This window comes from Cebus imitator, unplaced genomic scaffold, assembly GCF_001604975.1.
Source record: "Cebus imitator isolate Cc_AM_T3 unplaced genomic scaffold, Cebus_imitator-1.0 Scaffold362, whole genome shotgun sequence".
In the NCBI taxonomy this organism is placed as follows: Eukaryota; Metazoa; Chordata; class Mammalia; order Primates; family Cebidae; genus Cebus; species Cebus imitator.
In genome coordinates this window covers 564,718-587,598 of record NW_016107677.1, presented here as the reverse complement: position 1 = coordinate 587,598, position 22,881 = coordinate 564,718, and the positions used below count along the sequence as shown (strand labels likewise).

At 33.9% G+C, this 22,881-nt stretch overlaps 2 protein-coding genes across 6 annotated transcripts in view; one reads left to right on the top strand and one right to left on the bottom strand.

Annotated features, from left to right (window-relative positions):
• Positions 1-448, bottom strand: part of LRRIQ1 (leucine rich repeats and IQ motif containing 1) — a 233,659-nt gene extending 233,211 nt beyond the window's left edge. For 4 of the 5 annotated variants that reach the window (XM_017506824.2, XM_017506826.2, XM_017506827.2 and 1 more), the window contains exon 1: positions 353-448. The gene's annotated coding sequence lies outside the window, so the exon portion shown is untranslated. The remainder of the gene's footprint in view (positions 1-352) is intronic. The other variant, XM_037730804.1, reaches the window with a different exon arrangement.
• A 36-nt stretch (positions 449-484) lies between these two features.
• On the top strand, positions 485-22,494 carry TSPAN19 (tetraspanin 19). Its single transcript, XM_017506821.2, has 9 exons — positions 485-553; positions 6,480-6,572; positions 6,661-6,733; positions 8,421-8,545; positions 13,000-13,074; positions 16,549-16,659; positions 18,714-18,857; positions 20,336-20,419; positions 22,257-22,494. Exons 2-9 carry the CDS (start codon positions 6,507-6,509, stop codon positions 22,323-22,325), a joined length of 747 nt encoding a protein of 248 aa, XP_017362310.1. The 5' UTR covers positions 485-553; positions 6,480-6,506; the 3' UTR covers positions 22,326-22,494.
• Positions 22,495-22,881: the final 387 nt, after the last annotated feature.

Genomic DNA, 22,881 nt, shown 5'->3' with positions numbered 1-22,881 from the left:
AAAAAAAAAAAAAAAAGAAAAAGAAAAAGTAAGAGTGGAAAGGAGGGAGACAAGAAGGAAAAGAAGGAAGGAAAAGAATGTCAATTGGTTTGTGGGGAACGGTGAGTGAGTAACCATCGAATGCTCCCCACATAGCCAAGGCAGCTCCTTTAAGTTTTGAGTGAGCACCCAAAATCTCCAGAATTGAAGGGAGCCTAGAGCTTCGCAGAGTCGCGCAGCCTTCCCCGGAACCGCGGTCTCTCCCTTTCCCCGGAAGCCTGACCATGGCAGAGAGGGTCCCGGCTCGGCCGGAGTTCCCACATTTGCTTCACCTCCCTCAGTATGAATCCCGGTCTTGAGGGCCCCAGCTCACCCCCCGAGCAGCAAGGCTCCTCAGCTTGGTTGTAAAACAGCGCCCATAGCCTCGAAACACAAGAGTAACCATGGCAACAGCCAATCCCAAGGAAGAGAGACCGGTTTTTCCTTACAGGTGCTCCAGAAGGACAAACTATCTCGCTTCTAAATTGAACGCAGCATTTCAGAGGCTGGATGAAGAACTTAAGTGTTTTTACAGGTAGATTTTAATATTTAAATGCTTTTGGAAAATATTTAATGAAATGAAATTTTGTTATAATTACCCAAGAAGATGTAACCTCATCTCTAAATTGTTTAAATTGTTTCTTAGCTACCTATATTTATTTTTCCACCTAGTGATTTGCCCATGTATATAAGTTGTACATTACACAAAACCTTAATCCTAAACCGTGATTTGTGCGAAGAAGTATAGAGGGGAAGGCAATAAGTTTTTTGGCTTCTATGACAACAGCTTTTTAAGAAAGAAAAAAATTAAAAATCAATCATCAATCAGTGCCCATCAAAAACCTCTAAACTGAAGGGGTGTGGGTGTGAAATTTGAAAAATTATTTTCTGGAACTATTTTACTATAAAAATATTGACAGATAGTATTTCAATATAAAGCCTTAATTTCTAAGTTTATGCCATGCTATTTAATATTAACATAATTTATTGTTTTTTGTGGAGCAAACATATAGTTTACAAAATGACATTTTAATTAATAACAGTTTTTAATTTTCTTTTAAAGTTTGCAAACAAGGCATTAAATTCTAAAAGGAAGTAGTAATAATTTTAAAAGATATCTGCTATAAAATAAGCTAAAAGCAAATATTTCATTGAGCCTCTGGAAAAAAAATAGACTACATTTCCTGGTAACAATACACTTAAATTGCATCAACATAAGAACTAATAATATAAAGTGAGAAGTTAATAGACTTTTCATATTAAAAGCATACATATTAGGGTCCTTTTTCAGAAAGATAATTTTAAAAAATAATAAACTATTCTTGGTTTCAGGTCTAATCAAGTTCAGAGTATCTTCATTATCATAGTCCATGCTCAAATGGCATTTGTTCTTTAAGTTTGGTTTTATTACTGATTTATAGACTGTTAAAATTATTTATTTTTTATTGTTTTCTTAGAGATAGTGTTTCTCTCTATTGCCAAGGCTGGAGTGCAGTGGTACAATTATAGCTCACTCTAACCTCCAACTCCTGGACTCAAGTGATCCTCCTTCTTTGGCCTCCCAAAACCCTGGGATTATAGGTATGAGCTACTGTGTTGGAACCTCAAACTCTTCATCTAAAGTAGATTTTCATATTGTGTTGAAGTTCACATGTAAGAATCTTAAGATTAGTTTTATTTGTGATTACTATTCAGACTTCTAAAAATTATAAATTCTTTAATAATCAATTTCAAAATTAATTTTGAATAACTAGTTTTTGTAATCAAATAATTTTGGAAATAATGCATTAGTTGCTTTTCTTTATTGTTTATCAACCATGTAGCATTTAGAAGTCCATTTTAATTTCAGTCTTCCTAGAAATGGCAACTTCAGATTGATAACTTCAGATTGAGTATGCTAGTTTGCCTATGACCCTTTAACCTGAATAGAAGTTTGTTTCTTTTGAACATGTTAACTTCATTATATTTAAATTTTGAAAACAATTTGTAGGTGTGGTTGATTTATACCCTATTGACTAAACAATACATATTTCCTTTAGAGAGCACATAATAAATATTTATTGAGAGAATGAAAGAATGAGAGATAATTGTTCTTTGCTATCTGACAAGAATAATATTTCTTTGAAAATGTTGAGTAGTGAAATCATTTTAGTTTAATACCATTTTTCAACAACTGCTTTATTCTTTATATGACAGTGATATAATTTAAATATTCCAGAATATTATTGTCATCTTCAAAATAGCTGCATAGCACATATTTCTTTGTTTAATTTTCTTGAGGCACAGTGATTATTGAGTAAACATACTTTAATATGTACCTCATAGTGCCTCATATTGTATTCCTAGACCTCTCCTTCTCTTGTACCACTTTTGTCTCAAGCCTTCAGATTCTCTCTCTAACTCTTTGTTCTTCCTCCCAGCAGCTGTCGTGACCAACTACTTCACAGAAAATTGAGAATTTATCACCTTCCCACAGTTTCCATCCCATTACCCATCCTCACATGCATGACTCTTGTATAATCTTAGTATTTCTATACTGAGATATGGTATAACAAGATTCATAACTTACATCATGCCAGGCATTGGGCTAAGTGCTTTACAAACATATTCTCATCCAATTTTCACAACATCCCTTTGAGGCATGTACTATTATAAGCTGCATTTACAGATGATGACACTGGGGCTTGGGAAGGTTATTGAGAGTGTGGGTTCTATCTCTGGATTCAAATCTCATCTCTGCCATTTATTAACTTAGTGACCTTTGGCAAGTAATTTTGCCTTCCTGAGTCTTTATCTAATAAGGAATCAATTTAAATGACACATTGAAGTATATGAAATAATGCCCAGAGTTTAATTATATAGTTTCTAAAGACTTAAGTGCCAACTTTGATTCTTGGTTTTCCCAATGCTGGCAATCCTATTTCCTGCTACATCTCTCATATTCTGATACTGTTTCCATCCCCGTAGCCATTTTGCAGTTTAGACCACATTTTTCTCTTACGAACTAATGCATTAGCTTTATAAATTATTTCCCTGTCTTAAGTGTATTTTCTAATTTGGCTTCCACATTTATTCCAGAATTATGGCTCCCTATTACTTTCAGAAAAAAAAAAATCTTTAGTAAAGCACACAAGATTTGTCACAATCTTTACCGAGTCTACTTCTTTTACTTTATCTTTCATCTCTTGCCACGCTGATCTGTTCCTCCTTACATCTCATTGTAAAGCTTGTGAACTTTACATTGTTCCCTCTGTCTTGAATATTTCCTACCTCTCTCCCATTTTTGTCTAACTAGAACCTTCATAATCCTCCTTCAAGAGTCCTCTCAAAATCATCTTCACTATGAAACTTACCTATTTCCTTTATTTCCTGTCCTCACCTCAACACATAATTCAGAGTCAGCCACAGGTTTTAATATTTGACTCCTTGATGTTCTCTGAGTTATTCATTTGTGTGCTCCCATCTCTTGGAACTTAGAAAGAATATAAAAAACAATAACAACAAGCAATTAGAGTTTATTAAATTAAGGAAAAATTATACCTATGAATAGATTAATGATTCTAAGTTGTCCATTCCTATGGCATCTCTGCTGTTGAACCATCAATTAATTAGTCAGGAACTGAACAAAAGAAAGGACACATACGGACCTTATCTAATTAAATTGGAAACAAATTCTCTGTTTATAGCAAAAGAAAATATAGATCTTTCACATTACAAATATTTAAATAAGAACTGCACTTAACATATCATGAATCTTTGTGTTGACACATCATTCTTCTCATTGACATTGTTTCCATTATGTGGAGCTTATGGCTGAAACAGCCAACACATGACCATCTCTTGTTACCATTCTTTGTAAACATAGTCATGGGCTTCTTTGTCTTGTTGCTTGGATGCACAGTTTGTTGTATTTTAACTTTGTAGCCTTGACCTACTATTTCTAAATTACCATAAACATCTTCCTTACCTTTGATCTTACTAAATTCTCACTCCTTTTGACTTCTATATCATGTAACATCATGATATGACACCATGATCTAGAAATGTCTTTCTCTATTGGTTTCCATGAGACCATGCTTTGATTGTCTTCTCAGTTTGTAAAAATCTGCTTTAACAATTTCAAATTATTCATTGTATCATTTCATTCTCTACCATCAAACCTCTGCCCATTTACATCTATATACAATCCATGTTCTCTTTCATTCACACCCATTACATTGGTTCTCCATGGCTTTCAAGGCTGTATAGCTTATGCTACCCATTTATCTGAACTTCATTTACAGTGCCTAAGAGACATATACTTTACCACTTCAAATTCAATTGTGAAATATTAAATTTATGAATTTTTCTTTGAAACCATTTCCCCAATTTTTAAATTTCCAGTGACTACCATTATTCTTTTATTTTCCCATTCTATAGGAATCTTTATAATTGTCTTTGTTTTCTATAGTAAAACATATTAAAACTTTATCCAAGCTCTCTTTTTTCCTAATTATCTTTTGTAACTGCCCTTTTCTGACTGGCATTTTGTTTGACTGTCACCACTCTAATTAACTTCTTTTCTTTATTTGGGGTACATGGTTGCCTTCAACTGAAGATGAGTACTGCTGTGGGACCAAGTCTGTGCTGGTGGAATATCAACAGAAGAGAAGTTTACAACTTCAACCTGACTTGCTTAAAAGATGCATCCCTGAGTTTACTCATCCCCTTTTCTTTCTGCTAGCTATAAAGATGCCACCTGGAGACAATTTGGAAGCACATATTGAACAGGCTGGCATTAGCCCCAAGTTTCTACGTGATTTCCTAGAAGAGAATAGATCACCTACTTTGAACTAAGGGATAAATAAAAGTTTCCCTCTATATTTGGGTCCTTTGAAAAAGCATTTCAGCTTGACCCTACCTAACATGCTAATTATTACCACATCAACACTCAAGTCCATGCCTTCAATATTTCACATCAGAGTTACTTCTGAGCTTTCTGGTTCATTAATCTCCATTCTCTTTCTTGTTCATAGACAGAGGCCAAGACCTTGTGCCTATCTTTTTGTTCAGGCTGTGGGGGAGCTTTCCACATGCTGCAGTAAACAGAATTTGAACTGAAAATGTAGATTTAATGCATCTTTGAAATAAACTGAAATAAAAATCAGGCAGTCTGAGTATCCCATCAAAACCTGCCAAACACTAGAGGAATGAAGGAATAAGACAATAGGATGGAAAGCAGAAAAAGAAAATGACAGCAAAATAATTCAAAACATAGGTAGAATATGTAACCTGTAGTGACTCCTCAAACTGAGAACACTGGGAGATTTTAGGAGGAATATGATTTACAGTAAAGTAGGGAAGGTAGTACATAGACTAATGCAGACATCTCTTATTTTTCTACTTTTCAAAGCATCCTTCAATTCAACAAACAAATTGCTTTCTGCCTAATTAGGGACATACAAATAGCTTTAAAATAATCTTGCTAAATCTGCTTCTATCATGTCAATCATCTACCATATATATTAAAACATTGTATACTTCAGTACGTTTAAAAGTATAGCGCTAGTTAGAATTAAAACAATGAAAATAGAAAAGAGAAAATCTTGGAACATACAATTAGATCTGAAACTTTCATCTCTACTAAACAGCACCAAAACCCAATGGAGTAAGTATGTATTTTTCCATGAAAGTTTTAGGAAAATTGGCTATCTGGAAAATAAGTTTTAATGAAAGCTACTTTAATTGAGTTTTTTATACTGCATACCAAACTAAATTATAGATGAATTAAGTAATTTAATATATCTATCCATTCATACATTCAACAAACATATATAAAATACCTAGTGTGTACTAAACTTGGAGATTACAATGGTATATAAGGCCTATCTCGCCATTTAAATACCCTTGACTCTCTGTGGGGAAGAAGACAGATCAATGAGAAATTTGAGAGGCAACAAATTGGGTTTAGAGAAAGATCTCCAAACAACACCTCAATGAGGAGCTAATACTATTCTGAGAAAGGGAAAGGGCAAGCAGAAGTGAGGAAAACTTTCCAGCCAGGATAACAAGAGGTATTAAACTGGAAAATGTCCCAGCCATCTAATTGTTGGGATTAAAATAAAAATTTAAAAAATACAATAAGACTGAAAACAAAATATACTTTCTGAAAACTGCAGGATTTTTGGTAAAGCTGCTTATTGACTTTTATATAAATGTCTTCTTAGTCTTGATTGCCTAGTCAAAGCATTGCAGATATATTTTTATTATTTTAAGTGCAGATACTCTCTAGTCAAAAAAATGCAGACAAACATACAGTTTCAAGATACCTTCAATATTTCCTTTCATTTAGGAATGGGAGTATGCTACACTGATAACTGATTCAAGAAGAAAAATGTGCAAATAAAGAACACGAATAGGGAGAAATACTTAAAGCTGTTTTGTGAAATGTTTATAAAAAAAAAGTTGTGGTTGTCTTTCAGAATCATCAGTATCCTGGAAGAAAAAGAATGTTAAAAAATAACAAAACAATAATTATTAAGTACTTTCTTAATCTCATTAATGGAGCTTTCTTGGTAAGAATCTTCATGATTGTATATTAAAGAAAATGTAATCTATTGTATAGGCAATTATAAAAAATAAGCATTGACATTCTTTTTCTAGGTTCTTGGACTTTTATTCATGGGATTTGGTGCATGGCTTTTATTAGACAGAAATAATTTTTTAACAGCTTTTGGTATGTATTTTTGTTTTTCTCAGTGAAATAGACATTCCGTTTTAAACAGTTGTATACACAATTTATTCAGCAGGTGGCAGTATTTCTTTAGAATTTATTAAGTGTTGTCCAGCATTCCCTCTGAAAGTCTTAATCAGTTGCAGAGATTTGTTAAAGGCTACAAAATTACAGCTAGATCGGAGAAAAAAGTTCTAGTGTTCTATATTACTGTAGGATGACTGTAGTTAACAATAATGTATTACATAGTCACAAATAGCTAGAATAATATTGAATATTCTCAACAGAAAGAAATGATGCATGCTTGAGATGACCAGATATGCTAATTACACTGATCTGATCAACTATATATATTATATGTATCAAAACAACACCCATGAATATGTACAATTATTAGTTGTCATTTTAAAAATAAAATTTTAAATGCAATTTTAACCATGTAACTTTCCTATTAAAAGCTTTTACCTGACTCCCCATTGCCATTATTTACTCATATAGCAAACGTTACTTAGCATCTTCTGTGTGTCAGCCACTGTCTTAAGAGCTGAGGATATGGTAGTGAACAACAAAATAAAGTTCCTATTCTCATGGAGCTTTATTTTAGTGAGGAAGACTGAAAAACAAAGTGCCTATAATTTCACCCCCGCAAACCTTTTTAGTCTCATCTGACTCCAACTGTATGTGCCAACAAAGTTGAGTTTCTTATGCACACTATGCTGCTGTATGTCTCAGAAATGCTGCACCATTCCAACCTAGATATTTCCAATGATCAATAAAGCCTATGCTCAGATGTTACCTTTTCCAGCAACCTTGCCCAAACCTTCTAACCTTCTTCCCCAACTGGCTTAGGTGCCTCTTTTCCTATAGTATGCCGGCCGACATTTAACAACCAGTTCTGGAATGGAGAGTCTTGATTTACGGCATCTGCCCATTTCCATGGTTTAAACAGTTCCCCAGTGGCCAATTTCAAGATGTCAAAGTGAATTCAGTTGGTTTTCAGATTTCCTGGAAATATCGCAATTGGCTTTTATGAGCCAGTATAAGCTCTCTCTAGCACACCACCACCTACACTGTTCTCCCATAACACCCCCCCCCACATATTTAATTGATTTATCCATCCTTCTTTTTTTAAAAGAATTATTTGTTGAGCATTTACTGTCCTGCTGTCTATTCCACAGCACCAAGCATTCAGCAGTCAGCCTGTTGACTGGATAAATATGTATAATCTCTGGCACTGAGGGCTCACATTCTAGATGGGAGAAAATAAAATATAGTTTGAAAGGGATCATATTAGCAATAAATTCAGGGTGTATACATCTAAATCACACATATTAGTTTCTAAAGTTTTTTGATGAATGATTAAATCCATGAATGTTTGAATATACATTAGACATAGAGGAGATCTTAGAAACAATTTTCTTCCGTCATAGAAAACAAGGAAGATAAGGGTAAAGAGATCTTCTGAAATTTAAGAAATTCTCTTCATGTGAGAAAAGGAAGAAAGTTGATTCTAAAAGTAAGAGGTGGTACATGAGGTCAAAAATTGAGAGAGAGAGAGAGAGAGAGAGAGAGAGAATCCTAGTGGTTTGGCAACAGCTGCTTAGAAAAACTTTTGGTTGCTGAAATTATTATTAAATAGAAAATTTTTAAAAATACCACTTCATAATAAGTAACTTTGTGCTTTTCACAGATGAAAATAATCACCTTATAGTATCTATTTCTCAAATTTTGATTGGAATGGGATCTTCTACTGTTCTTTTTTGTCTTTTGGGTTACATAGGAATTCACAACAAAATCAGATGGCTCCTAATTATGGTACGTATTTCACATCAGTAGTTTGAATTTTTATCTTAGATGTTTAAGTATCTAAGTTACACAAATGAATAATGATTTATGTTACTGTGGCATTGCAGTAGAGTATGTCCTTAGAGTAATACAAATGAAGCACACCCTCCTCCCTCTAACAAAGTCACTTTTCCAGGTATGATTTTCTTAGTGAGTTTTCTACGAATTGAATCTGTATCTCAGCACATTTGAACATTTCATTTTTAACACAGACCTAATAGGAATCCATCTCCTAGGGTAAACTACAATTCACCAAACTTAAGAATCTGAAGGCTAGAATTAGAATAAAGTTTATTCAAGTCAGTGAGCAATGTAGTAAATCAGGGTAAAAGAGACATGTTCTATAGTCAGCATATTTTTCTCTTTGTGGGCAATACATGAGGAAAGGTAACCTATGTGTGAATTTTTTTTTTTTTTTTTTTGAGACGGAGTTTCGCTCTTGTTACCCAGGCTGGAGTGCAATGGCGTGATCTTGGCTCACCGCAACCTCCGCTTCCTGGGTTCAGGCAATTCTCCTGCCTCAGCCTCCTGAGTAGCTGGGATTACAGGCACGCACCACCATGCCCAGCTAATTTTTTGTATTTTTAGTAGAGACGGGGTTTCACCATGTTGACCAGGATGGTCTCGATCTCTTAACCTCGTGATCCACCCGCCTCGGCCTCCCATGAATTAATTTTTTTATAATTTCAACCTTTATTTTATATTAGGGGTACATGTGCTGGTTTGTTACATGGGTATATTACACGATGCTGAGGTTTGGGTTTCAACTGATCCTGTCACCCAGATAGTGAACATAGTACCCAGTAGTTACTCTTTCAACCCTTGCCCCCCTCTTTCCATCCTCTCTTTATTAGTTCCTAGTGTCTGTCATTGCCATGAAAGGTAACTTATAATTGAGATCACAAATTTTTATTTGTAAATGGGAACTCTACTGAAAGAGGCAGACTCTGGCATCTGGCTTGCACACTATTTCTCTTGAGGCTTTTGATGTGAAAAGACAAATTATATTTCAGAGTATTGACCTGGACATGAGCCAGTTACCATACATATGGCAGGTATGGATCACAATTCACACACTCAGATGAAATATAGCCTTTACATTTTTCTCTAAATCAACTTGATTTTAATTTGCAGCCAAGCAGATAGGAAGTTCAGCTGCTGTCATTTTGTCCCTTACCAGGAAGAATGTAGAGATACTCAGCTTTTGTGGAGCACTGAAAGTCTGGGTGGTTAGTCACCCTGGATGCTAGTTATCAGTCTATGCCATTTACAACAAACACACTAACTTTCCCAGGTCACATGGTCTCTTCAGGTCTACTCACTCTGCTCTTTAAATGGCTGTGGATGGCAAATGTAGCCTGCTATTCATCCAGTATTTACCAGTACAGGCATACCAGTGAAACCCTTTTGTGAAATATTGGTAAATAACCAGTACCTCAGTTCCATTCCTTCAGTCTTCCTTCCCTGAGACAGTCAGACCTCCCTAATGGCACAGCAATTAGGAGGTACACCTGGCATAGGAATCAGCTGCTGCCTATTAATAGTTACTCTTGTTTGAATATTACCCTGGCACAGGCATTTTAGATATGGACCCTGATTTCCCTCTGGAGCCTTACCAGCTTACCAGGGAAGTGCCAGGATTCCAACAACTATGCTCTGTTGCTCTGGAAACCCACAGACTTCCAGAATCCGTCTCAAAATCTTTTTAGTCCAAGAAGAGATTTTACTGTCTCTTCTTAATCTCCTCCAAGGCCAACCCTCTCTTCTCAAACCTTATCTTTCTCTCTGTCTAGGATCCTTAGCCTAATTTTCTCACTGAGCTTCAGAATTTGATTATAGTGACCAGGACAGAAATGGCTTGCAAGAAAATGTTGTTTTTTTTCTTCTTGTCACAAATTTCCATGTAGGCAAAGGAAATGCAGAGCCTACTGCTTATACAATGTATGGGGTAGAGGTAGGAAAGAAAAGGGGAAAGTAGAGGGAGAAAAACAAACATTTTCTAAGTTTTTGCCTCACATGATTCAAGTATTAATGGAATCTGAATGAGAAAGCCTGATAGACACCATCATAAGGATATATACATGAACATAGGATCTGACAGGTTAGGGCCTGGAGCCAAGATGCCACCATCCGTCCCTTCTGGACATTCCCTGGAAGGGTACTGCTAATTTGACCATCGTGACACTTTTGCTATTCTCCTCTGAATTAACCAATACTTTTCTGATGAATATATTTTTCCCTGAACCAAATTAATTCATTCACACAGTCAATTTATGGGCAAATATTACCAATCTAATTGGTAGTTACCAATTGTCTAATTACCATTGTCTAATTAAGACATGGTAATATTCCATGTCTTAAAGGTGATTTTACATACACCTACTCTAATCTAAGATTACCAGTAATTTAACAAATTGTTTCATGTGCCAGGTGCAATGGCTCACTCCTATCATTTTTAGCACTTTGGAAGGCCAAGGTGGGAGGATCACCTGAAGTCAGTCCTTGGAGACCAGTCTGGCCAACATGGTGAAACCCCATCTCTACTAAAAACATAAAAATTGGCCTGGCATGGTGGAGGGCACCTGTAATCACAGCTACTAGAAAGGCTGAGGCAGGAGAATCACTTGAATCTGGGAGGCGAAGGCTGTAGTGAGCCGAGATTGCGCCGCTGCACTTCAGTCCGGGCCACAGAGCGAAACTTCATCTCAAAAAAAAAAAAAAAAAGTTTCCTACAATTTTTCCTGCTTCTACAAATCCCTTATTAATATAAAAGATTAAGTGAGATAGTGCATTTAGAATTTAAAAATCTAAACATCTAAATAGATGTAAGACCATGTTTTTGTCTGTGAAATTTTTTTTCCCTGAAACTAGGAAACATAACTTATGCCAAGAAGAAAATTTTGATCTGATATTTTAAATTATTTAATGTTTAAAATGTGTGTAAATAATTTTTATCCCTGTGAGAGCTAAGTAAAAAGTAAATAAATAATACTAACAGTAAATCATTAGTACTTACATTTTGCTTGGTAAATATTCAGACCACTTACTTTTTAAATTACTATGAATTCAATTTTTTTTTTGAGACAGAGTCTTGCTCTATTGCCCAGTGTGGAGTGCAGTGGCACGATCTCGGCTCCTGCACCCTCTACCTCCCAGGTTCAAGCAATTCTCTTGCCTCAGCCTCTTGAGTAGCAAGGATTACAGGTGTGCGCCACCACTCCCTCCCAGCTAATTTTTGTATTTTTAGTAGAGACGGGGGCTGGTCTGGTCTTGAACTCCTGACCTAAAGTGATCCACCCACCTCGGCCTCCCAAAGTGCTGAAATTATAGCCGTGAGCCACCATGCCCAGCTGAATTCTAAATCTTATATATTAATATATGCTGTGTAAAAGTTGCAGATACTAGCAGGAAATCACTTTTGTTAGAACAACAGCAACAAAAAAAGAATCAGGGCCAGAAAAGCCCAAAAGAGAGGAGGCTCATGCTTATATGCCTGAAATAAATACTGTTTTTAAGGACTTTCTGAAAACCTCCAGCTAGAAACTGTCTTCAGTCATCTCCTGCTTTGATAAGGTTTATAACTAGATATTCCTTAGGACTGCAGTAACTCAGATCAGATGTTTTGGAAGAGCACTTGCCCAGTCATGGCATCTCTACCAGTGAACTGGCAACAACTCTGGCTTTGAAACTTTGAAACCAATACACTCTGTTTCCAAGCAGTTTATGTAAATCTCTCCCTTTTTGCTGCTAAATGCCTCTCTCTACCCTGCCCTCACAGAATGAACTGGTAGTTTGCCATTTCATGCAATCTGGACGATAATCTTTATTTCTTATTCTTTAATTTTATTTTGTGCTTTTTTTAGGTTGACAGCAGCTATGATGAAAAAGACTAAAGTGTCCATATTTTAAAAAAATAGTCTAATAAATGTAAAAATTATTTTATTTGGTGTGGATAGAAGTATTTTCAGCTTTCAGGAAATAGCCCAATTGTACATACAGATTTAAGTTTATTATTGCAGTTGCTTTTGTTATACTTTCTACTTTCTGCGTATGTTTAAATAGTAGGTCACGAATTTGGTAGTTCTCTAGTTTTAGCAAAATAGTGTGAGGTGAAGATAATTAAAATCACTCTATAATAGTTTTAGAACTGAATTAAGATGGTGTCATTGACAACTGTATTGGACCAACGTGCTCATTAATTATTATCACTTTTTCTGTTTTATTCTTATACAAATGTTCATTTTTTTTTTACTTTGCCTTGCTATTTCACTAATTGCACTCATATTTATGAAAGCAGGAAGCATCAACAATACCCATATATAGTTTATGGTTGCATATTTCCAGTGGTGTGCATTTTCCCATTATTTGGGCATACAAAATATATTAGAAGCATAGTAATCATCCCTATTTTTCTTTTGTTTTAGTATGCAGTATTGATAACGTGGGCCTTTGGTGTTCAGATTGTACTTTCAGCATTCATCTTCACAAAGAAAGAGGAGGTATGGAAAACAAATCCTTATCAATGCATCCTGTTATTTGAACTGTAAAGGAAATTGGATACCTTAGAGTACTGAGACCACTGAGCCTATATTAAAAGTCGAAGGTAAATGTATTTAGGGGAAAATAATATTCAATGAACGTACTAGAGTAGAGGAAGGGGCCAGGAGTCCAGATTGAAAGAGGTAGATAGGGAAACTTGCCTTTAACTCCATTTGCATATGATTAAAAAGTAGTTTTAAATATCAAACAGTATTGGGGAAGAGGAGATGGTATTGAGATTTAGGAGTCCAAATTTTTATATCCTCCTCCCCTTCTCCTCCTACCGACTCTGACTACCACTACTGACCCAATCACTGTAATATGTTTTTGCAAAGAAACAAATTTAGACTATAACTAATTTGAAATTGAGCAATTCACTTAAGACATACTAAATAATTCCTATATTTTCCACAGGTAGGGTGATGAGTGATTAAATTAATTAGAGCAAGATTTAGGTTTATCAAATTTAGTTCAAAAAAGCATATAATAAGCCTGAAAAAGCTTTTGGGCAATAAAAGTTACCTATTACAACCTACAGTTATTTTAACTTCTTTAAGACATTTCAATATTTCAGCTTATTGAAGGTATGTCTTGTATCATGGGAGATTAATGTCCTATAGTAAAAACAGCACGTACTCGAAGTCATACAGACATGAATATGGTTAGAGATCAACAAGCTGCTTTACGGCTCTGAGCCAATGTCTTCATCTGTAAAATATAATACTTGTCTACCTTACAGAGTTGTCGTTAACTGAAAATTTATCAAGTTGCATTTGTAAAGTAGTCACTTAAGAGTTCTCTTTCCTCACCTTAATTAATCTTAAAAGAGCTCTGATTAATTGATATGGTTCCTAGATTTTCTTTATATCTATCTACATTCCTCTGCAATGGCCAAAGTTCAAAAAAAAAATCTTTCCTGTATGACACCATTGCCCTTCAACTTCATTCTTTACTGGACAGTTAATCATCTGTGTGTGCGTGTGTGTGTGTGTGTGTGTGTGTGTGTGTGTGTGTTTATGGGAGTTTTAAAAGTATTTTGGCCACAGCAGGTAAGTTTTGGAAAGCTGTTTTGGTGGCAAAACACCAAATCCCAATCTCTCAGCCTCAAACTTTTGAACCTGATGATAGAACAGAAATATGAGACATAAGAGTTATCAATAGGTAAATATAGTTTATCAGAGTTACCCATATTTGCTTCAGTGTTACGCACAGACTCCTGAATCTCTCTATATATTAGAATAAGAACTAATGAATAACTACCATGTGCCAGAGACTGTAATAAACACTATAGGCGTCATATTATTAATCCTCACAGCAACGCCTAGAAACTGTAAAGTCCTTAGAAGAGAAAACTGAGGCTTTGTGATGAGAAATGCTTGTTAAAGTATTTCATGGCCAAGTGACAGAGCCTGGACTCAAATACTCATTTGCTGACCCCAGAGCTAACAGCTTTGTTGACATCAGTTTGTTTTCTGCATTCAAACTGGCTTAAGTTCTTAAGAGCCTCTAAATCTTTTATGTCATTTCCAGTACTTAACTCAGTGTGGAAGATACACTAGGCCTTTAATCAATGCTTACCAAATTGAGTAAGTGTAAGAGAATTTTACTTATACATTAGGTTATACATGAAAGTACTTATGTATGAAGTTGTCATTTGTATTCGTAGTCTAGATCTCCCGAATAATGCTTTAGAAACTATACAAGGCCATAAGTTTTATCCCCCACACACTGCCAACAGCACTATTTTTTTTATAATTTTGCCAACAGCACTATATATTTTTTTATTCTAATTAAAAATAAGCAGAATAAAATAGGTCTAAATCCTCCCTGACATTATTCTAATTTTCTTAAATGTATTAAAATGCAAATATATAAGTAACTGAGTAAGAGTTTAGCTTGTAGGCCTTTTATAATTATTGTAATATTCTCACCAGTTAGTTTTTATTTTCAAAGACAACATGATTCAGTAAAAATCATTAGACTAGTATTCAAATGATCTTATTTAAATGTCTTAGCTTCTTGTAAACAAAAGTAAATAAATTCTCTGAGTGTCTGTATTTCCATTCATAAAATGGGAATAATATCTATTCTTCCTAGCTTTTGGTATTATTGAGGACCAAATTAGTAATTCGTTATAAAAATTATATAAATTTGTAAATGCTAAGTTACTACAACAATCATTCTACCTTTGCATTATCTGGATTTTGAGGTTGCAGAGTTTTGTTTCTCCCCATTCAGATCTGATAATTTCTGTGTTAGAATTGTAGGAGAGATAAAGTTATATCTCATTCATGACAAGGCTCTTGGTTGAGATCCCTATAACAAAGACAAACTAACAAAGAAAAAGCAAAACAAATTTACTTAACCAAAACATAAAGACTCAAAGACCCAATGAAAACTATTTCTGTGGACAGTCATGTGAAAGTGTGATTGGAGGGCAAACGCATATAATCTAACGGTAATAAACCTGGGGGAAATTTAGCAAGGCCTGTTTGTTCAGATGCTTCTTGGCTTCTAGGTATAGGACAGGGCCCCTCTGGAATGAGGATCTTATGATATACCTTCAGGGGAAATGGGTCAGATACTTCTTTTATGACCTGCTTCGTGGGATAAAGGCAGGAGAAGAAAGGTCCCATATACACAGTGACCTTCCTGCTTCTGTAGTTTTCTCAACTTCTTTGAGCTTAAAATATTCAGCATACCAAGGTGCTATATTTTGGAGTATTGTGTTCTGAGCCCTGATAGTATTATGAGAGGATAATATTTAAAATTTAAAAATCATTTTTTAGAAATATATAGTAGATAGAAGTCAATTATTTTATTTAACATCTTAATTAATGAGAAAACCAGTAAGATATAAAAACTAATTGAAAGGAGAATCCAAAGAGGACATTTATATAGGCCATCACTTAATAGATGCAAAACAGGCTTGGAGAGAGAAGGAATTAAATATACCCTTACTAAGAAAAATGTATTTCTATTTCTCTGACCAAGTAGAATTTGCATAACTACAGTTTTCTACAACTTTTAAAGTGATAAAATAAATTATAAGCCATGAAATGTATAGTACAGACCTCCCATGGAATTAAGGAATGTTGAAGTTTGCCAGAAAAAGCTTGGTACCATTGACAAGACACTTATTTTGCTTTTTGATTTGTTTAAAAGACTTTTAAAGTGTTTTTCTGAGTATGAGAGAAGAGCACATTACTTCTTCCTTACTCATAAAATGAGCCTATAAATTACAAATTGAAAAACCATATGCTTTGATACCCACTGAGATTGTTAAAGTTATTTTAAAAAGAAATAAATGGATAACAGAAAAATAATATTGAATATTATCTTCATGATGGTACCCTTGAGGAACTATCAATTTTGATGAAATTTTTATGCATAAATTTCTATGATATTTTCACTTTTAATGCAATTTTCTACAGGTTTGGCAACTATGGCATGACAAAATTGATTGTGTCATTTCTGACTATGGATCTAAAGATAAGCCTGAAGATATAACCAAGTGGACTATTATGAATGCTTTACAGAAAACAGTAAGATGAAATTAACTAAAAAAATTTGATGTCAGTGTTGACCACTGCGGGACAGAGAGAGAAAAGTTTGGGGCAGGGAATAGGGGCAGAGGAATGAGAGTTTGTTGTATTTCTTTGAAACAAACTGGTCAAAAGGGCATTGTCCCCATTTACAAATCTTGAGTTATATCCTCCTTTCGTAACTCCTGTTTTCTGTGTTAACTGATGTGCATCTTAACTTGGTTTCACCTCGAAAAGTGCTGGTGGTCTTTTGCCAAGTGAGATAGTCTGTCCCGCTGCACCTGATGGGAGATAAGTCTAAGCAGTAGTCTCTGCTGGCAGCATGGTGGTTACCATTTGAGCCTCCATACCAGGATTGCTGTGTAATAGTTTTGTGGCTCTGGACAAGTAACCCTCTTAAACCCCAAGTTCCACATCTGTAAAATAGGCATATTAACCCCTACCTCCAGTTGGCAGGAACAAATGAAGTAATATATAGAATATATAGAAAGGCTTGGATCCAGGACATAAATGCAACTAATACTTTTTAGCTAATTTATTAAGATTATTATTTCACAGTGCAGGGGTTTTTTTGTTTGTTTTTTTTTGTTGTTGTTGTTGTTGTTTTTCTGGACAGCTGCAGTGGAAGGGTAAGAGAAGGGTATTGTCGGACAAATAGTTTGCAGAAATAGATCAGCACTGGAATATAGTAAGTGCCCAATTAAAAAAAATAGCAAACATTTACATAGTCTGAAACTTTTTTGTAAGTGCTTTGCATATATTAGCTAATTCAATCCTCCCAAACCATAAAACATAGGAACTGTTATCCTCATTTTATAGATGAAAAACTGAGAAATTTAGTAATTTAATGAGGATTGCACAGCTAATAAGTGTCAGAGCCAAGATTCAAACAAACACAATCTGACGCTAGATTCTGTATCCTTTACAGGTATATTACATGCCTCACACAAAAAATAGTTATTATTTTTAGCACATATAATAATGGAAATACATCTTAAGAGAATTGAAATGTAATTTAAAAACACTTTTACTCATCGTCTTTTTCCCTTACATATGTGATCCATACATGCGTTGTATTTTCAGACTGCATGACAACTTACAGCAGAGGATTGAACCTTCCTATGGTCAGAAAATGACGTGAAAACAATTCTGTATCTCATACTACTATTAGTGAAATTTCAAATTCCAGTTACTAGCCATTAATATAACTGAGATAATATATGTAGGTCTGTTTGTTTAAACTAACTTTCAGTACTAACCTAAATCTCAAGCATTATTTTGGTTATCAGCATTTCCTAGAACTGTGCTAAGATTGCTGTTATATCTTGTAAACATAGGCAGTACTAATGTTTTCATTACCTATAAAAGCTTAGAAAACAATTACTTACTTCACCATTTTCTTATTTCCTGTGGCAAATATGTAAACTGATTATTTCATATTCTCCTAACTCTGCTTGATAGGATTCCAGAATCAGCACTGCAAATGAGACATTTTTTAAAAGTTGGATCATTTCTATAACTATTTTTATTATCCTCTTTTGGTTCTTTATGGTAATTTTCACACAGTACAAAATTGAAAGTTGACATCCCACATTAATCCTAGAAAAGTAGATCTTACCCTGAATCTTTTTTCAAGTTTGCCAAATATTTGTGACTGCATATTCTATAAATACAAAGAGAACTGCTATAGTTAAGGAAGAAGATATGGCTCAGGTGATTGTCAGTTTTATATTGTGATGATAAGCATCATTTATATGTAAGCATATCAAGTATATCTTCTATCCTAAAAATTCAGATGTAATAATTCTATCCAACCATATGCCACTAATGTGAGCAGAGATCTTTAGCTATGGTTGACAACAATAATAGCAGGGAAAAAAAAGTAATGAATTAAGCAAATAAACACAAATATGCTTATTTATTTAATCCATTGCATATTTGTGGGGGAAAATTAATGAGTTATCTTCATCACAGAAACCACTTTAATATTAATCTCATATAACTAACTATAATTTGAATATTTTATGTTAAAATTTATATAAGCGTTTTTCTAGTTACAGTGTTGTGGCCAACATAATTACACAGACTGGATAAAGAATAAGAATAAAGAAAATCCAGGACAGGTGCCATGTTCTTGCACAAAGTCTACTCTAAGAAAATGGTTTTGTGATGAGCCACTGAATGCAACATATCTTGAGGTAAAGATAAGTCTAGGCTTCTCCAAGTGTTTATAGTATTTTGTTTGTTTGCTGTGTAAGTCAATTTAGAATTCCGAGCAAATTTTTATATAAAAATAGTGTTGTTTGTGGTGGCTACATTCTTAATCCACTTCCTTGAACTGAACACATAATCAGGTAAATTGTAGTGTTATTTCCAAGGTATAGTACAAAAAGTAAATAAACTTCCTGGGAGTATATGATTTATGTATTCTTGAAACTTGGGATATCATCAGTCTTTCTCCCCAGTCTTCCTTGAGAAGCCCTGCAGAAAGAGGAGACACTTTTGTCAAAGCCTTTGTGCATATGATTGATTAGGGAGCTATAACGCCAGAAGTAAAAGGGTAAGCAAAAACTGAAGGGAATGGGTCCCAGCAATGGCGAATGTGTTCAGGTAAGTGTGGCAGAAGCAAGAGTAAAGGGTTCTCTGGAGCAACTGCGATTTACGAGTGTGGAATATAGATAATTAGATATTTCCCTCCCAAGAACTGCTAATACTTTGTATTGTTTACATGCTAGGCTTATCCTAATTTTAAGATGTATTGTTTCAATTGCAAAATTAATTAATAAATAAATGGTAAATACATTTTTTAAAAGCATCTACTATTTGGGAAATAACCATTTTAGGTGATGATATATACAGTAGTCACCCCTATCTGCAGTTTCACGTTCTGAAAGTTCAACCATTGTACATATTAGATTTAAAATTCCAATAATAAATAACAAATAAGTTTTAAATTGCACATCATTCTGAGTAGTATGATGAAATCTCATGCCTTTCTTCCCTGTCTCCACTGGGACATGAGTCAGCCCTTTGTCCGGTGTATTCATGCTGTGGATGCTACCCAACCTTAGTCACTTAGTAGTAATCTTCATTATCAGACTGACTTTTGAGGTATTACAGTGCCTGTATTCTAATAGCCCTTAATTTACTTAATGGTGACCCCAAAGTGTAAGAATAGTGATGCTGGCATATTGTTATAATTGTTCTATTTTATTATTAGTTATTGTTTTTAATCTCTTGCTGTGCCTAATTTATAAATTAAACTTTATTATATTATGTATCTCTAGAAAAATACATAATACATTTAGAGAGTTTCATACTGTCTGTGGTTTCAGGCCTCCATTGGGAGTATTGCTGGTGGGTAAGCAGGGAGACTACTGTAACCTGATGAATTACAATAGTCTGCAGAAGAGTAAAATCCCGTTTTAAAACTTAATAAATTTCTGATTTTAATTACATGATAACATCTTAGCAACTTTAGAATTAGCAACTGAGGTGTCCTGCTGCCATACAAAGCTTTCTGGACTAAAAGTCCAGTCTCCAGTTAGATATTTGTTGATTTACTATTTAGATTTTGGTAAATTGCTAATCTCTGTTTACCTTTTATTTTGTGTAAAGAATTATGTATAAGATCATTTCCATCTCTAAGTCAATCTGAATAACTTTTTTTCCTCAGGGTTGTGAAAATAAAATCAGTACATGGTATAATGTCAATGTGTTAACTTTAATTGGAATTAACTTTGGACTTTTAACTACAGAGGTAAGTTTTTGTCCATATGTTAAAAATGAAAAAAAAAAATTTTCCACATTAAAACTAGTCTTTATTACATTTGCTTGTCGCTTAACTTGCTTATAGTTTATAAATGCACAGGGAAAAAAATTAACATCAAAGAAGTTGCAACTGATTTTATCCCAACAGGCATCTGTCTACTTTAAGTGCTACAAACATTCTTTCTTAGGGAAAGATCTATTTTTTAAAGTTTATTACAATTCATGCAGAATTTACTAACTACTTCCTAAAAAGCAAGGGTTTCATCATGGTGTTGGAAACCAAAAACAAGATTTCAGTCAAGGACAGTGTGACATTTCTGTTTCCAAAAATAAAACTGCATTATAAAATTAATAAGTTAATGAATTAAAAGATACACACTTTGCCTAAGATAAAAATCACTTAATTGACAAATCATTGTAGAATGTAATGAAAGAAACAAAGTGAGACTATATAAATGCATTTTTCAAAGACGGTGAAAATCCTAACTTGAAAAATGAAAAATATTAAGTATAAGCTATACAGAATAGACTGCAGAGCGATCAGGTAGAGACCTAATCAGATAAGTTCATATAATAGGAGCCGGGACTTTGAGACTCTTTACAACCTAGAGTTGTATAGGTGATCCCTTAATCAGCCAGGTGTGTGGAGCCTGTTAATAAGTGGTCATCCTGGAGGTAATAATTTTATTACTTTGCGATCTCTAATGCCGATCTCTCTATCTTTTTATCTTTCTTTCTATATAGATAGAAAGATAAATCTATAGATGTATTGATATATTTATATGTATATATACATATACACATATATATGTATATGTATATATACACACACATATATATATATATGTATATTCATATATTGGCAGTAAGAGCACGATTTTGGGCAGTCTGCAAGTTGGCAGACTTCTGAAATCTAGCCAGATGTTTGACATAAGATCCACTATTCACTCATATATTGACTTATTCAATGTATTTGGAGGAAGGAGGTCATTTATTGTGTGTCATGTTGATATACAATGAGATGCAAAATAGACACATTCCATGACCTTTAGGTAACAACTGCAGACTTAGGATTCAAGACACTATTCTCCAGTCTCAGTGAAGACTATTAAGTGCAGGCTATGGATTCAAAGAAACAGTGAGAGTGAATAGAGTGTTATAGTGGTTACTATACCACTAAAATAAATACATAATGCATTTTTTGACAGATGGGATAAGGATTTGGCATTTGACCTTGCATTGATCCATGAAGCTCCTGACCTAAGTTTCCATATGTTCAGCTGGTAACAATTTTAGTCTCAGAATGGTAGTAAACCAAGACATTATTTATACACATTAGTATCATTGTTTTTAAATGTTTATTCTTTATTGTGCTCATGCTGGAATATTTTAAGACAAAACTGGAGTGGATAATATCCATGCTCCATTTTATCTTCTGCCCTTTACATACCACTTTTCATTATCTATAACAAAAAGAAGGAGTTTTGTACATTTAAGGACATAGTTAGGAAGATGCCAAATAACAACAACAAGAAAACCATCAGCAGTTTGTCAAGGCATCTAGCTCAGTGATAGCTCATGTAATTAAAACCTAAGGGTTTTTCCCTATTCTCCTCCATACATGAACTAGGTAACAGGTGGGTTATTCTTGAAGACTCATTTTGCAGGTTTCTTATTTACAAGTATATGTACCTTACTCTGAAATTTTTTCACCCATTTTGATTCCTTTTCCCTTTACAATATGCATTTAGGTGACTATATAGTGTTAACTTTACAAATTACTCATTGATTAAATTTTGATCTCTTATTGTTCCCTTTTCTTCCAGGTTTTACAGGTCTTATTAACAGTTTGTTTCTTCAAACACATCAAGAATATAATTCATGCAGAAATGTGACCTTTGGATTTCAATTTGTTCAGAAGAAACTAGTTAATTCTTAAAATAATCACACTATATTATTTTATTCCAAAAGTTTTGAATTGCATTAAATAAGAGATCTATTCAAATTATTAATTATATGCTATATTGAATTATAGAATATTATAATAAAACATTCATGAAATTATATTAATTTGTTTTTCAAAATATTAAATTCTACAGTTCAGAACTTCACCTTATTTTTTGAATTTAAAGGGTATCATCATATTTACAAAACTCAAAATATCACCATATGTTTTGAGTTTCTTTTGTAGAGAAAATACCTATATGATGCTCAGAAAATACTAATTCAGTAATCAATCATATCATGTACCTTTTATTTGCAGATCTTGAGAAAACAATACTGATTTTATAGTACATTTAAAAGAAAGATCTTTTATGACACTAACATCTGTATTAAACCTTCATGACATTAACGTCTGTGCTAAATCATTTATCTGTGTTTCCTGATAATGTTTACATTATCAGGATAATAAACTTAAAGTGGATAATAAACTTAAAGGCTTGGTTATAC